This window comes from Cololabis saira, chromosome 1 (genome assembly GCF_033807715.1).
Source record: "Cololabis saira isolate AMF1-May2022 chromosome 1, fColSai1.1, whole genome shotgun sequence".
NCBI classification, from domain to species: domain Eukaryota; kingdom Metazoa; phylum Chordata; class Actinopteri; order Beloniformes; family Belonidae; genus Cololabis; species Cololabis saira.
The window spans coordinates 13,071,107-13,088,669 of record NC_084587.1 but is presented as its reverse complement, the minus strand read 5'-3'; the positions used below and the strand labels follow the sequence as shown (position 1 = coordinate 13,088,669).

The 17,563-nt window shown below is 38.8% G+C and overlaps 1 protein-coding gene across 2 annotated transcripts in view; it reads left to right on the top strand.

Moving 5' to 3' along the window:
• Window positions 1-17,563, top strand: part of ctnna2 (catenin (cadherin-associated protein), alpha 2) — a 375,232-nt gene that overhangs the window by 247,059 nt on the left and 110,610 nt on the right. For both annotated transcript variants that reach the window (XM_061741302.1, XM_061741389.1), the window contains exon 8: window positions 4,729-4,809. In XM_061741302.1, the coding sequence (XP_061597286.1) occupies window positions 4,729-4,809 (81 nt within the window). The remainder of the gene's footprint in view (window positions 1-4,728; window positions 4,810-17,563) is intronic.

Genomic DNA, 17,563 nt, shown 5'->3' with positions numbered 1-17,563 from the left:
ATACCTTCCCCTGCCTCATCATCATCTCTTGCCTCGACGTGGGGCCCCACGGCTGCTTGAGACCCGGTCGGATCGGTGATTTTTGTAACAAATTTATCAAATGAGCCTTTCAGAGAGGCATTAAACTCTTCCATTTTCTTTCGTTTTTTTCTTTTTTCATCCCCTGATCGAAATTTCCTGAATCTGTCTCGATCTCTCGACATTGTGTGACAGTTTGTTCCAACTCCACCCGTCTGGATCAGAGCAGCTTGTGTCTGCGCTTGGTCTGATCAGTTGTATTGAACAACAGACACGCGCATCATTGCACATATATTTATTGATATGCACAGACTAGTACACATTTAGGTCTGTAATGGAACGTGACTGTTGATATTTATAAGGGAAAAAAAAATAAATAAATTGAAAAAAAAAAAAAAAAAAAAACGGCCCATAGCGCGAGGCCCTGTGCGGTCGCACGGTTCGCACACCCTTTGCGGCGGCACTGTATATATATATATATATATATATATATATATATATATATATATATATATATATATATATATATATATATATATATATATATATTAAACATAAAAGGGAATCACATCTGCTTCTTAAGACTTTATTCTTTTCTTTGAACAGTACTTTCACATCAATGTGAGTTGTCTGAAATTGCGAAAAAGGTGAAAAATTTCTTTGGAAATGGCATCTTTTGGAGCCTTACATTGTACTAAAACAGGAAAAGAGAGCTTTTGTAGCAAAGTTGCTTTAAGCTACTTAACATGGTGTCTCCTCACAAAGCTGTAAGAAAGGGGCCATGTTTTTAATGTCATCACGTCGCAGGCCTGAGCGTACAGTCGTGGGCCTCACTTACTCTCTCTGATGCTGTTTCTTTGTGGAATCAGTACTATTCATAACTAAGAATAAACCATTACTTTACAAGACGACGGTGACCAATTCATTGAAAGTGACAATCGCTGGTAACCTTGGAGTGAGTGTACAATGCGTGCTTTTGATGTGGGCTCATTTGCTTCTATTTGACAGATGGATATGAGGCGTTCTGTTCCACTCAATTATCGAAAGGGCAGAACAATATTACAGTTTTGGAGATAAGCAACCACATTTGGCATCTCATTAAACAGGATAGAATCTAAATGGCTCCTTTACTTGAGCTCTGAGTGGTCAGTGCGTCTCAGGGAGTTCTCATTTGAGGCAGACTTGGATGAATGGGAATCTGTGTCACAGGTGTATGTTACCCTGCATGAGCTGATAAGCAATTTGGTCGCCTGCCTTCATGCAGTACCGTGCAGAACAGTCCGATAGTTGCCTGGCAACAATACAAATAACTCTGTGTTGGATGTCTTTTTTTTTTTCTTCCTTAAAATCAGTTTATCTTCCCGCTTTTGCTTGCTTGTCCTTTCCTGCTGCCAATGTTTTTAAGTGCCATGAATCACACTTGAACTGCCTTACGTTAAACAGAGGATGTTTCAGAAGGGAGATGAGTCTCACTTTTTCATTTGTCAGTTGTCAAAATAAGAGGACAGACCAATTAACATGACTGATTATTTCAAGACATCCAGTTTGAAGTGTGGTGGCATTTGACTCATCACAATAGCGGATTGAAAGTACTCCAGAGAGTTATTGACAGAGCAATAAACTAAGCTCATTTTTCTCCTTTAAAGGGGAACATATGAAAAAAAGAGAAATGCTTCCAAGATCATAGTATTCATTCATCCGTTCGTTCGTTCGTCCGTCCGTCCGTCCGTCCGTCCGTCCGTCCGTCCGTCCGTCCATTCATTCATTCATTCATTCATTCATTCATTCAATCCTTCCTTCCTTCCTTCCTTCCTTCCTTCCTTCCTTCCTTCCTTCCTTCCTTCCTTCCTTCCTTCCTTCCTTCCTTCCTTCCTTCCTTCCTTCCTTCCTTCCTTCCTTCCTTCCTTCCTTCCTTCCTTCATACTACTAAAATTTGAAGTTTTTAATCGTGGCCGGTTCATATTTCCAGGGAAGTGTGTCATTACAAACACAACTGTGAGAAAACTATTCAGCCTCCACATCTTTTTTTTTTTTTTTTTTCTATCTTGTACTGGATGTACCTCTCAAGTGGATAATGTAAAGTTGGAAAAGGCAATTAGAACAAAAATAGATACATAAATAAAAGATGCACACTCTGTGAAAGAGGGTGAAATTGATTTAAGCAGACAAATCCACCCCCTTAAAACCAGCGGATTTGAATAGAGCTGTGAAGACATGTTAAAAGACCCAATATATCTCCTTCATTCAAATTACCAGTCAGAATAAACCTCCTACCCTGGGCTGACGGCCCAAGTATGTTGTAGCTGGGGATCTTTTACCATGACCTCTGCTGGAGCCTGTAACTATTCATCAGGTTGACATGAACCACAACTACGGTGATTGGTCCACTTGGTTACATTGTATTTTCCTCTAAATATTTAATGCTAATAGTACTTCATCGTCAAATAGAAAGATGGAACATTGCAATGTCATTAAAAGTTACTGTTGCTCAACATTTTCAGCTCCAACTTGCATAATATATGGTTAATTTGTTCGGTTATCATGAATGCTTTGCGCTGCAGAAAATAAACTAGACTGCCACTTAGTGTTGGGTGTTGTAATTACAGCGTGACAAGCAACGATGACGTGGAAGCTACAGTACAGCATTGGTTCTGCATATAGGCTTGGTGTGTAGTTGTTGTATTTAAGCAAGAATAAAGCTTAAAACTATGTCCAAGTCCCATTTGCTTAACCCGTGTGCTGTCTTCGGGTCAAAATTACCTAATTCTTCTATCCTTCTTTCCTCCTGCTCGCTCCTTCCTTCCTTCCTTCCTTCCTTCCTTCCTTCCTTCCTTCCTTCCTTCCTTCCTTCCTTCCTTCCTTCCTTCCTTCCTTCCTTCCTTCCTTCCTTCCTTCCTTCCTTCCTTCCTTCCTTCCTTCCGTCCGTCCGTCCGTCCGTCCGTCCGTCCGTCCGTCCGTCCGTCCGTCCTTCCTTCCTCCCTTCCTTCTTTCCTCCTGCTCTCTCCTTCCTTCTTCCCTTCCTCTTTTCTCCCTTCCTTCCTTTTTTCCTCCTTCCTTCCTTCCTTCCTTCCTTCCTTCCTTCCTTCCTTCCTTCCTTCCTTCCTTCCTTCCTTCCTTCCCTTTTCCCCTCCCTTCCTTCTTTCCTCCTGCTCTCTCCTTCCTTCTTCCCTTCCTCTTTTCTCCCTTCCTTCCTTCCTTCCTTCCTTCCTTCCTTCCTTCCTTCCTTCCTTCCTTCCTTCCTTCCTTCCTTCCTTCTGTCCTTCCTTCCTTCCTTCCGTCTTTCCTCCTGCTCTCTCCTTCTTTTTTCTCCCTTTCTTCCTTTTTCCTTCCTTCCTTCCTTCCTTCCTTCCTTCCTTCCTTCCTTCCTTCCTTCCTTCCTTCCTTCCTTCCTTCCTTCCTTCCTTCCCTTTTCCCCTCCCTTCCTTCTTTCCTCCTGCTCTCTCCTTCCTTCTTCCCTTCCTCTTTTCTCCCTTCCTTCCTTCCTTCCTTCCTTCCTTCTTTTCTCCCTTCCTTATTTTCTCCCATCCTTCCTTGACCTGAAGACAGCACAAGGGTTAATGTTATAATTATGAATTATTAATTACATTATGTATGCAAATAGAAATAAGGGTGGAGTCGTTCAGTGCTATACTAGTGTGTCTAGTGTAGTATTGATAGTAGAAACTATAAGTTGTTTTTATGCTACCTTTTGGTACAAAATTATTCACAAACAATACAATCAAAGCAGGTTAATGATACATTTGACTGCTTTCTGTGAGCTAAGACTCACTTTCTCTCTCATTTCTTCAGAAAGAGCTCAGTAAAGGACTGCATTTGACCTACACTGGAAATGGTCTGCTTCAAGATACTGACACCATCTTTCTAACCTCCAGGCCAAGCTGCCATCCCAAATCAGATAGTAAAAGTGGAAATCTAATAACCCGTTCTTCATGCTTCCTGAGCAAAAACAGTAAGCCTTGAAAATGGTAAAATGAGCCCCTTAGCTGAAAGTGGAGCCTCCTTTTCAGCCAGGTTTTCTTATTGAATCAGATTGGAAATATTTCCGGTTGAAAGTCTGACGAAGATTGTACTTTTGTTAGGCACCCTCTTCTGTCTTCCTTCCCCCAACAGAGTGTGAATGAGTGCACACCAGGGGGGAGGACAATAATGGATGAGCGAGAGTTGGGAATATTGTAATATAATGTTGCATTTTTGAGAAAGATCCTAGTCATATCATCGCCCTCAGTGACTCCTACTGGTTTTGGTTGCTATGCTTGTTAACTGGAGAGAAGGGGAACCAGTGAGAAGCTGCTTAGCCATTCAAACACCCCACTGTCAAGTGAAAAGAAGCAGCTTGTGACTCTGTGTGTACCAGGTGAAGCATGTGGTAGTTTGCTCCCTCCTAAAGCCACCAATAGGAGTTGGCATTGACAGGAAGTGCAGCACATAGAGGAATTGGCGACAAATGAATTGATACTAGCCAAATCGAGGTGTTGCTACAGTATGTGACATAACAAACTGTTTCATTTATCATTATTTTGATGATTATTCTCAGACCAAGGACCATGTTAATAGCAACATGGTACCATGGCAGTGTATTTGGATTGTTGGAAATCTGTACTCAACATTTCCCATGTACAATGCAATGTTAAAAGTAAACCTATTAAGATTTTAATGACACTGACTGTAACTGCACTAACAATTTTTTTTTGCTGTCGTTTCCTTTCACAGACTGGCAGGAAAGAGAAGGGTGACCCGCTGAACTCTGCCATCGACAAAATGACCAAAAAGACCAGGGATCTGCGCAGACAGGTGAGCTTTTTAGTTTTATGATTTTTTTTTTTTTTTTATGAGACAAATCTCTGTACCTTTTTTGTAATGAAGGCACTTTTTTATGGGCGTGGATGAAAAAGATCAATATATTCCGTCTCTCTGGCAGGCAAAATGTATGCATTTTTAACACAAATGTGTTTTTGTGAAACAGAGGACCCCACCATGTGCTTGGCTGAGCCTCTTCACTTACAATAAGCTAAAGTTAGTGGGGTTGGGATTATAGGGCTTTACTTAAGATTTATGATTATGTGCTGTTTTTCAGCAGTATTTCAAAATTGCATTTCTGATTTGGTTGTTTGTTTTTATTTGCTAGCTACATACAGTATGTTGAACTAAATCTTTCTATGAGACGTCAGATGGCTTGACCAGATTCAATAATATTGATCCCTAGCCTGGTTTTAAGTATGAGAAGTGTCAAATTTGTATCATAAAGCAGCAGTTAAGATATGTTGAAAAAAAAAACGGGGGGGGGGGCTTAATGGTTCATGCTTTGATTGAGAATATCAGAAATATTGATTTATTTTCTCATTTTCACTTAAGACAAGGTAAATCTTGATTTTCCCTGCTGGGTAGTGTGAAGTGTAACTAAAGAGCATACATGACTGTCTCCGGGGTGCCTTCTCACATCAGAGTAATTAAAACTTTAATTTTCTTTTCTGGCATTGGATTCAAGGGACCATTTTCCTTTTGAGAAACACTCACAAGCATTTACTGTCAGGTTTCATTCCCCCAACACAGTTCCTTCCGTCGTGTTCGGTTACAGGATGTTTTATTGTGTGTACTCTGACTTGTGAAGACCAGGAGATGATACTGAATGAGAAGCTATGACTGTCTCTCCTGCCGGGCATGCAGGGGGGCCGTCTGACGGGCTGGCAGGCGGTATTCACTCTGACAGGAGGTTGTATTGACTCAGGGGTTGGTGTGACAGAATGGGCGGTGTGTTTTAAGCTTCGAGTTAAGATGGGAGGGCAAACTCTTAGCACACATGCAGGCATTACATGTAGTTGTGATACTGTAATTATGTCAACAAGACAACGTGTTGAGTTTAGCAAGTCGGTGGCGCGGCGTAGAGACGGCCCCTCCTGAGGGGAGGATCACAGTTGTGCATTTAAGATTTTCAGCCTCCAACATCTCCTTTGTGAAAAGGAGGCATCAAATATTACAGCAAACAAGCACAGATGACAGGCGGCATTTGTGAAATGGGAGCAGGTAAGGAGAAGCAAGCCTTGCGACACCGCCGCCAGAGACATGATGTATTGTTTTCTGTTTCACGCCGATGCGTACATATATGAGACAATGCTCAGCTGTCTGTTTATCCATGGAGACCTCGGTTGATGTCAAGCGTACTTTATATTCATGCCTCCATTTGTTTTTATTTGAGAATGTATTGGGGGAAGAAAAAAAAAAAAACACAAGACTGGAAAAAAAATTCTCCACAAAAACATCATCCAATGTTTAAAGAAATGTTGATTTCCACCGTGGCAGTAACAGTATATTTATCATCCGAAGAAGTCAGCAGTGTGGAAACAAACATGGCTCACATAAAGACCTTCCGTCCTCACGAAAATTCAGTCAGAAAAGCAAAGTGCTTTCAGCCATTAATTTGCTCTGGCGTTTAAGCTGGTGTAGTAACAGGTAACAACTTGGCTGTGTCCCTCAGCAGGGCAGCACACTGGAATTTACATATGCTCTTAACAGTCTCCCAAAACATAACAAACAACAAGAGCAGTCCAAGCATGAAACCCCACCGGTGTATTTGAAATCTTCCTCCTACAAGAATACATCACTACAAAAAGCTTTCCCGGGACTTCATCTCCATAAGTCAGTGCCCATGATGCCTCAGCAGTCTTTTAACAGCAGGTGACCCTCCGCTTTCCTGCTGTTCATCTGGTACTGCCAGCAGTCGAGCTTCTTTTATGAAGAAACTAATCATGATAGGGAATTTCTAACTTAATCAAAAGAGGGAAGAAAACATAAATGCTTATATCGTGCCTTTAAAAGTTATAACGATGTTACAAAACTAGAAGGCAAAGACAATGGATTGTACATATTAAACAGTATATTAAATGAATTATTCAGAGGTTGAGCCATGTAATCCCTGCGAAAATGAAAATGCAATTATGACCAGAGAATGGCATCTGAAAAAAACTGAAAACTATTTAAAAATGCATGAACATAGTGATAGTTGAAGAGTGAAAGCATGGTCACTGCAACCTCAATATTGGTCATTTCTGTCCTTTTTTTTATTTCTGTTTTTTCACACACACACACACACTTAAAAAAAAGTTGTGCTGACTTTTACTCGCGTCTTGACACTAATTTAAAGGCACAGAATCCTTGTACCAGAAATTTCCAATACACAAGGTAAAATTTGAATAAATCTAAAAGAAGTCAACTAATGTATGAAGCTGATTTGCATGTAGACCACTGCGCAAAAAGTGTTTGACAGTTCACATGGGTAGTTCACTATCCATTGCTCAGTAGTATTAGAGAGCCGCCTGACTGGCTCCATACGGATTTAACAGCATGGCAACTGCAAACAAACAGCCACAGTCATCAGGAACTATCACACAATATTTTGGGCAGCTGCGGCAGAGTCTTGAGCGTACCATCATTAGATCAGCCCAGCTTTACATGATGAGAATATGGCTTTAAAATAGTACAGTACATCATTTAAAAAAAAGCTTTTTAGTGTATTTTGTTCACGCTGACATACTGTAAGCCGAAAACCATAGATGATTGACCTTATACTCAGTACGGTCATTTTCATTGCAAGAATGTCAAGCGTTTAAATGTTCAGATAAAACTCTGAAAGGCCAAGACATCTGAACAGACTACAATAGCTCATTTGCATGAAACCCCATTACAGAGAAAATTCCTTGTGTTGACAGATATCTGAAGCAATAATGTATAGTAATTGTTCTTGTCAACAAAGTCCATGTAGGGAGGGAGGCGCCTCCATCTTGACTACAGAAACTCATTAGCATATTCGAATGCATTCAAGATTTTACATAACATCAACAGAGCTTTGACCTTGAGCAACTTAACAGCATCCATCCATCCATCACCTAAACCCGTTTAGTTCCAGTCTGGGTCACGGGGGTCCGCTGAAGCCCGTCCCAGCTTTCTGCCGGTGAAAGGCAGGTTTACACCCTGGGTGGGTTGCCAGTGCATGCTGCTTTAACACATTAGAGAGAGAAAACATCAAATGGATTAAATTAACTATTTAATTCTTCAGCACATGAGTTAGCCTGTGAACAAAAGCTTGAAAATTAGCAAAATTGTTTTATTTTTCCTTCATTTGAATAGCTCAACACATCTTTAAAGCGAGATCATTTCTTTCGATTTTTAGATTTTGAGTACATGTACTTGATTTTCTACTTGAAAAAACATATTGCAAGTAAATTGAGATGCAAATGAGCAATATCGTGTTCTTGAACATCGATGACTATCATCTCTCAAAATTTGAGTTTACCCAGTCAGTCTGCGTTAGGGTTCTGCTTTACTGCAACCGTCATGTAATTTAATGCACTTGAGTTAAGCCCTGCTTACTTGATATAAGAGTAAACTAGGTCTAATTTCACTGGAGCCTCTGCGTCCTCCATTAAATTGTTCAGAATTTGCACAAAATATGAATTTACTCAACTAATACAAAGGATTATATTGATAAAACACATACTCTGAGATTTTTATTGTATTTGTTTTGAATAAAAAAGTAACATAAAATGGAAAAATAGTTGTTCCTCAAATGTTTGCATGAGGCTGTGCCGTGTAACAGTTACAAAGATTTATAGGGGGCCAACAACAACAAAAAAAGATGTTTCAATTAGTCTCTAATCGCTTTGTTAAATGAATGGGGGTTTTATTACCATAGAATGAGCCATTTATATCTATTTCTGCAGCAGGTCCTTGTGTACCGGAGGGAGGCCATATGGCCAATCGCCATAAAAGTCGCATACAAGAATACTATTCAGATGTCTACAAAGAAGAAGAAAGTGGAGGAATCAGTGGTTGTGGATGCTGTTTTGACACACACACACACACACACACACACACACACACACACACACACACACCACACCATTATACCATTCTCTCCACCTTTAATATATACTCTCTGGATCAATACACAATCATGCACAAGAGGAATGCTTGTCGGGTTGCAATCTCTGCTCTGCTCAGACCTAGACCAGAGAAAAGAGTGGGAGAGGGTGTATAACTCCATGTATAAATCTAATAGTCTTAATAAAGAGCGTTCTTCAAGTAAATGTGGAGACTCGCTACCCAGCTACATTTTTTTAGTGAGTGACAGAACAAGAATCATCACAACACCTTAGATGTGAAAAATGTGTGTGCTGGTGTTGGTGGTGGAAAAAAAACTAGACGAAAAAAACACCTCAGCACAATCGGAGTACTGTAAGTAGAATGTGATCCTGTGGAAAAACATTGATGTACATGCTAATTTGAATAACAAAAGAGGAGAAATTATGAAATATGACGTTTTGTTGTTTTTTGAGGGTTTTTTCCTCTTTGACCGCTTATATTTGGGTGTCTGAAGTGACAGTCATATCCAACCTCCAACATAAACAAGGCCATGTAAACCTTCTTCATCTTTTTTACTTTTCCTCCACCTGACTTCAGGCAATATTTGCTGTTATTCTGGAGGTGTAACACTGATTTCAAAAGACACACACTAGACTCATCAGAGGCATCAAATCAAGGAACCCACTTTTTAAAACTAGCTGCTATGAAAACAAAAAAACTTCCTGATTGATTGTCATGTGGAACTAAGTTCCGTTGCAGTTCCTCGACTGGCCGCTAGGGGGCTGGCTCTAAAATGTCCACATTTATCACAGAAATAAACAGATTTACAGCCTGGTTCAAAAAACCATTTTGGTCTCATTCGTTTGATTTCACATCCATGACAACTCTGAGGGGATAGATCTTTTATTTATTTATTTTAAACCACGCCAGGAGAGTCTAGATAAAGAAAAACTTGTATTCCTAGTGTGATTGACAGTCTGCTCAGACAATGGCTAGCCGTTATCACTTCCCCATTTGTAATCGTCATGATACCGCTACTAGCTATATGTATCAACCCAGTCATTTTTTATTTCAATGTCAACAGAGTCGGCATGTTAAACGGTATATCCTGGCGTAACGTCCGACAGCAGCTCTGCAGATAGTTCAGCTGAAGGAGCTGCGAGCAAAGCAAACTTTGATTGGCGTTTTGGTGGTTATGTTCCTGTCAGCTTCTCAAGCAATATGGCTGCACCCTGTAGGAAGAAAAAAAAATGAGCTTCAAAACCAGTGGGTCATGTGACCATTGCTTTTTTCTAGCCTCTTCCAAACTAGGGTTTTAATGTCCGCTACCTTTTTTTAGCCGTACATGTCCCTGTAAATATTTCTCAACAGGAATACAAAAACTTAGCATAACACGTCTTCTGGCATTTCCTCTAGAATTTCACGTTAGCCACCAAACATGAGCCCATCGGCTAAATGACACCACATACTAGGGCTGGGCGATATGGACCAAAAGTCATATCTCGATATTTTCTAGCTAAATGGTGATACTCGATATATATCTCGATATTTTTTCTGTGCCTTAATTGGGGTTTCCCCCAAAGCATTATAGCATAGCATCTCTGTTAGCTTCATTTTTTTCTGAGGCAAACCCTTAAAAAAACAGTCAGTTTTAATACAAAGCCTCGTGCCAAATGTCACACAGGTTCCTTTATTAACAGAGGTCTGCACAATATCAAAATGTATAAAACAAATGAAATAAAAATAAACTGCCTGCATATATAGAATAAAAATGCTTCTTGAATAAAATAAAACAAATATCCCTTTCCTGCATAACAATTAAATTAAAATACACTGTGCAATTAATACAATGTAGACAGTAACAGGCAGACTTTTCCACTGAGGTTGACAGTTGTGCAAATAACAAAACATTTGTGCAAATCTCGAATAAAACATTCAAGTCAATTTGTCACAAAATAAGCTATATCAAAATCATTAAAAAAAATAAATTTAAATCGATATAAACGATATTGTCTCGTACCATATCGTGTTTGAAAATATATCGATATATATTAAAATCTCGATATATTGCCCAGCCCTACCACATACTAATGTGAACATTTGGTTTCTGATTTAGTAGAAGCGTCAAGCTAATTCTTAGTGCTGTCTATTATTTTTTTCCCGTGCTTGGAGGTCCGTCCAGGGAGTGTTTCCTGCCTTTCACCCAGAGGGAGCTGGGTGAATGGATGAATAATGGATGGATGAATGTTGACGAGTCTTCATAATAAGATTGCTCAACATACTCTAAACAAATGAATCTCACTATAGCTTACTACGGTAATGACCTTACGTAGAATAAGGTTTCTTCATCAGAGTATTGCTTAATCTTATGAAAATTAGAGTATTGTTAGCCATGTGGACGTTCAATGTGTTTAATTATGGGATTATCAAAGCACCAGGAACCAAAATTTTTTGAGAGATGGCTTGTCCCATCTCCCTTTCTTTCCTTTTCTTTCTTTCTTTTTTCTTTTTCCTTTTATTTGTCTTTTCCTAGGTGCTTAAATTACCCTCCATAGTCCAAACACATGATATTTAGTTTAATTACTGACTCTAAATTGACTCTAGGTATGAGCGTGCATGGTGTTGGTGGACCCACCTCTGGCCCACCGACTGCTGGACTTACCCCCGGCCCCCTGCAACCAAGATCACAATCAAGCAGATGTTGAAAATTGATGGATGGCTTACGTCTTTTTACCATGCCTGCAAGCGACATTTCAGAGATGAGATGACATTTTTGCCAGGGATGAAAAAGTAAGAGAGGATTTGGTGATTAAAGGCAAGCATTGCAAGGTAGCAGAGAAAAAAAGAAAAGTAAATGTTCAGGTCTGTCAGTTCTTGCATAATTCCCAGTTTCTTTTTAATTTATTTCATTATTTTAATTAGCATTCTCCACATCTCCAACCTGACAAAGCAGTTTACAATGAGCCATGTGCTGTACCCCTCGTCCTCATGTCTGTAATGAATGTGTCTGTCAAGTGATCTCTTTGGGCCATATTTTGACTGATGGTTGATTCCAGTATTCCTGGTAGCACAACTGCATCAGATATTCTGCCTCATAACTTACTTCTGTCTCTCCTTTTGCTTTGGGATGTTGAAATCATTTCTATTTCAGCCATTAGTTTGTTGATTAGTGCAGCTGTTGTTGAGTGTTGAGGGTTTTTTGTGTTAAGAAAAAACACCTGCCATAAATCTTGTCAAGCTTTAACTTTTTGTTCAGACTAACAGTTTCACATTGTTTTTAATTTTGTTCTTTCTCATTCAAAATGTATTTGATCACATCAAATGTCTCCCTTTTTCTCACATAAAAAAAAATGCACAGTCATTTCTGAAACATTTTGAGATGATTTCTGTTGGAGCAAGACAGACATGGACGTTTTAACATAAATCCTTTCTGCCTGTAGAGTTGCATGGCACACATTTGATACTAAACATTTGAAGCAGAATCATCCTCGCTAAGCCTGTTGGAGATGTTTTTATTTAAAGGCTTTTTTCCCCTCCTTACTGTCAGCAAGTTGTTGCTTACATTATGAAAGAGAAAAAAAATATATCTGTGCTTGACAGCATATATTTGTCTCCACTGACTACCTACTCAAACTCTGGCATAATACCACGCTGTCACTCCGTTTGAGTTTGCCAGAGTCTGAAAATATGCAATTGAGTCAGCAGTTCAGGTTTATAGGTTACTGATACATCACAGATTCGGATTAGAGTTGAATTATCCAGCTTTTCTATCTTTATCTCCGCCCACCTCAGAATTGGGTAACACAAATGTAATGCACCTATAATGCAACGGGAAGACCTTACAGAAGACGGGTTTGAGTAAATCTGCTCACTTCAACTCCGCAAACATACTGAGCAGGGATGTAAAGAAACGATCGAAAAGGGTGCTGTTATACTGTAACGCTGCGGCATGCGACAAACATTTCCCCTGTCAGCTTGGCAAATGAGATGTGTTTATGTTAAAATGGAATTTTTAAGTTTAATTTCATGATTTTGTAAGACATTTACCTATCGCCATGTAAGCAAATGTCAGGTAAAAGCCGCTGTCCCATGCCCCACTGGTTTGTGCATCCATGGTTTGTTTGTTCTTGGTGGACTGATTAAAAGAATGTACTCATGAAGAGAAAATTCTAGTAGCGCCATGTCAATATCAAACACCACGGGTGAACGTGATATCACCAAGGCTTTTCTGGTGCACTTTTAGCAAGTTTTTAATGTCAGGTCATTTATTTGCTTTAGGAGAGCCAGAGCACCAACTTTCTGCCACTTTCTGTTAAGAGTCACAACAACTCTGGAGTAAAACACGGCTCCCATCAGGAGCCGGGAGCAGGATTATGGTGACCAATCAGGGCAATTAAAGATTTCTTTGTTTAAAAGAGAGTGCGACAAAACCTCAAAATTAATTCAAAGCAAAACTGTAAACGTGGTTATTATTATTCTCTTGTGGTTTTTAATGTTTGATAATATTTTGTAAATGCTACTCTGCACAGAAAATAAAACAATATTCATAAAAAAATGACTATAACTACCATTTTTTTGATTCAGGGATGTGACTTAGACATCTACCTTTTGTTTTGCTTACGTGTTCACCATATCAGTTTTGTTTATTTATTTTTATTACGTTTTTTTTTTTTTATATTACAAGCTAAATTCATTTAAAATAATTTTTTTAAAAGAACATTTGATGAAAGCCACAGTTTAATTTTTGATATAAATCAGCCTGTTTTCCCTGAGCCGTGACTCTGCGTTTATGCTTTGATCGCCCTTGACATTTTAATAAAAAATAAAAAAAAAACATCCCTCCGTTGACCTTAAGATGCCCATCCAAGACTGCTCTGAATCATAAGTGCGATTGTAAACATCAAGTAATCCAGCACAGTCTTCTCTTTTAAATTCAGATCCTTGCTTTTGCATGTGGTAAGACTCTGTTGAACTGGAAACGAGTCATGTTGCCGGAGCCTCCGCACGCATGTGTGTGCTCATGATAACCCCGTTTATTTTTCTGTGCAATCCTTTCAACAGAAATTCTTATTGAGTCATGGATTGATCATAGTGGATTTTTGTAACCGTCTCCCTCAGGCGTCCGTCTTTGTGACAGAGCACGTCCTTACAAAATACAAACATTTCCCCAATAACAAGCAAAACATGCAAAACTAATGCTAATCTTATCTTTGAAGATCACTTAAGCCACCCACGTACGAGTGAGCTACATACATATTCATCTGACAAGTTTTGATGCATACGCATCCGTTTAAGGATTTCATAAAGCTTCTTTTGATCCACCTGACACACGTGGTCAACCAAGTGAGGAGTACAGCTCAAGAACTTTCTTCTTTACAGTAAAGCTCTGGCGTCTGTAGCTTTATCGCTGTTTTTGCTTTCAGTCTCTCAACTAAACACAAACACGTCTAATCGTATTTTTGAAGGAAAAAAGTTGCTGTAGGATCTTTTTCATGCTTCTCGAGCTCTTTTAAACTTGTAAAATAGACACTGATCCATTGATTCATGTGCCAACCGTCAGATCATGTAGCAGTATACATTTTACACTGGCGTGAGTGTTGGATCATCTCCTTCCATTGATTTTATTATCAATTTTTATGAAGGTAAATTGAGTTTGGTCCCACTCCCAGTACATCAGATACTGAAGCTTTGCCATCACATAGCAAGGTGCCAGTTAAATATTGTATAGGGATCGGTGGTCCTCTGTTTCTTTGTAAGTCAGTTTTGTGACTGAAGTGCTAGCCAGTGTTGTTAGCCTACACTAAGCCATTTTAGCTGCTCAACATAAATAAGAAGCGTCTTTTTCTTCCAAAACAAACTTCTGCTACTTATTCACTAATGTCACCTCTACCCACTAAGGCTGACTGTATCTGATTTTCTGTGTTTGATTTGGGAGTCAAATATTGCCATTGTCATCCCTGCTCCGGTGTGAATATCCCGGAGACGCTCCTGGCTTCGGCAGCATGTGCCTCACGAGAAAACCAGTTTGAAGGCCTCAAGCCTCACTGCAGGAATATAATATCATTTACCTACAAAAATGTTTCAGAGGTGTAAAGTTTGTTGTTTGGCAATAGAATCTGTGCAAGAATGGATTTTCAGAAAACATCCTGCAATTAAAGATGCTCAGTAGTTTTGAAAAGACATTTTCGATTTTGTCAAAGCACTAGCTCTTAACGGACAAAATGTATGAAGATATCTCCTGAAAAATCACAGTTCTTTCTCACGCTAGAAAATATGAAAACACAGAATAACTTCAGTCCAAGCTATCCATGTCTGTTTGGACTTTTATTGCATCACATAGGCTATATTTCCATCTTTCTACATAGCTGTCATATCCCCACTCTAGGCTGACGTTTCATATGCAACATTTCTTCTCAGCCCTCATGCTTTAAGCCAACATGCCAGTGGCTTTTTGGAAAAAGTAAAATAGTATATGACTATGAATGAAAATATAATGCCAGCGTTGAGTCAAAAATATTCAAATGTAAAACAAAAACCCATTGCATTCCAACCCCGAGCCCCTGTGGCTCTGCCTGACTATGGAGACGAATGGCTTCCCCACTAACTTGTAATGAGCCGGGCTTGTGCCATCTATTGGAATTCCAGTTCTATTTCCTTTAAGTGTTAGTGAAATACAGAGGGAGTTGTAGAGAGAGGCGGCGGGACTGGAGCGCGGAGGGAGGCGAGCTCTGAAATATTGAAGATGGATTTCTGTGGGAGTGGTGTGTGGGCATTAGAATGCTGATGGTGCAGGAGAGACCACAACTTGGGAAATTACTCGTCTGCATCATTGCTCCACTTAAATCCGCCATCAGAATCTGTTTCACTGTTGGTCATTTATGAGCATCCCAAGGCTGAGTACACTTTTATACCCATCTTATGCATATGTACTTAAGTGTGCTATCAATTAATGATGCTCTTGAGCAACGACTAATAAAAACTTGTAACAGCAATGTACCACAGCGAGTCCATTCAATTAGACCTAAAATATTTTCTCATGTAAATTCCACCTATTAATTCAATTTCTTGTTTTAACTGTTTCATAGCTTTATTCTCGTATTCAGCAATGCATTTAAATGAAAACAAAAGATAAAGTTTCAAAAAAAAGCTGCTAAACATTGACGCATTTTCCACTTTCTGTGCAATCAACTGACATTCTTCTTCACACAAAAGTGTGTGTATTTAAAACTACAGGAAGCCCAAAGCAGCAAGTTGGTATCATCCCTCTGAATGAATGAATGAATGAATGATGTCAAAAGCAAAAAGAAAATTTGAGTATTATTAAGCTCATAATACGAACATTTCCAGCACATTATGTGATGCTGAAAAAGCATTTGAGTCTTTTGAGGTAGATCTATTATGGAGTTACCTCAAGGCACAAAAGAAAATAGCAAGCAAATGTAGGGCACGATAGAGAAACTTGATACTTAAACTTAGTATGGACAATTCCTTTTGTTTTTAAACTATTTTATATGTACTGTATACATATTATCTGTAAATGATGTGCTTTTAGCACCATGTCTAAGCTAATGGATCCCAGAATTTACTTGGCTACTCTTTCATTTTCCTTATTCTATTTCATTCTATTCTGGAACATATGAATATATCTTAAATATTTCAATTGGTTGCTGAAAACCAAGCAATCTCTTACACTAAAACAAAAACCTTGTACAGGAGAGAGCTGTTCTGTATCAACAGACTTTTCAAAGACAGTGCTTTTTACTTTTAAACAAATATGTGTGCACTGAATTCTTTAACAGTTGGCTGATTTATACATAATGTATATTTAAAATGAAAGATTGGCCTTTACAAATAAGATACAATTTACAATGCAGAAAATAAGAAGACATCTGAAATACTCAACACAGTTTTTTCAGTTTCTTTATTTATCTGTAGAAAAAACACCTCAATCGAAACCATATTAACACTGAAAAAAACGCAAATGCTAACGACTTGTTACTTAATAAAATAGCCAATTCTTAAACAGACTATATAAAACGTTTTTACCAATGTACTTCTAGTTTGGGGGACTAGCAGTACATTTATCATATTTTCTGAGATGATCAGGACAGCATTCTGGTTCCCACCAGTTATCACAGGCATTTGACATTTTTTTAGATGTTTTTTTTTTTCTTTTTTTTAAATAGACAAATGTTTGATGAAAATTATAATTGAAATTCATGAATACTTGAAGCAATACTGATGCAGTAATAACTGGTAAATAATTTTTTGTCATGTTTGTTGTGTTTTACAGTGTAAACATGCATGCAAGCATTCCACCAGCCTTCCCTACGATGGCTCTAAATGTTATGTTTCACTCTGTACTCTAAAAATAAAGTATTGAAAACAAGTTTGCTCAGTAGAAGCCATTTCAGGACATCCTTGAGTACACAGGAGGATTATTCCACTCTGTTTGATTTAATGCACAACCAATGTACACCTGAAAGGAAACGATAAATGCTACATGATAGATAAAAACACATTTATTTTTATTTGTTGTTCTCGCAGCTCGTCACTTATTCCATCTCAATCGTTATCGTGTTTGACATAGTGAAAATGTTACATTATGCTTCAATAATATATAAGATGATGTCATCCTACTCGCTGCTGTGAAGGGATCCGCCTGGCAGCGCCTAACAAAAGCTTTAGA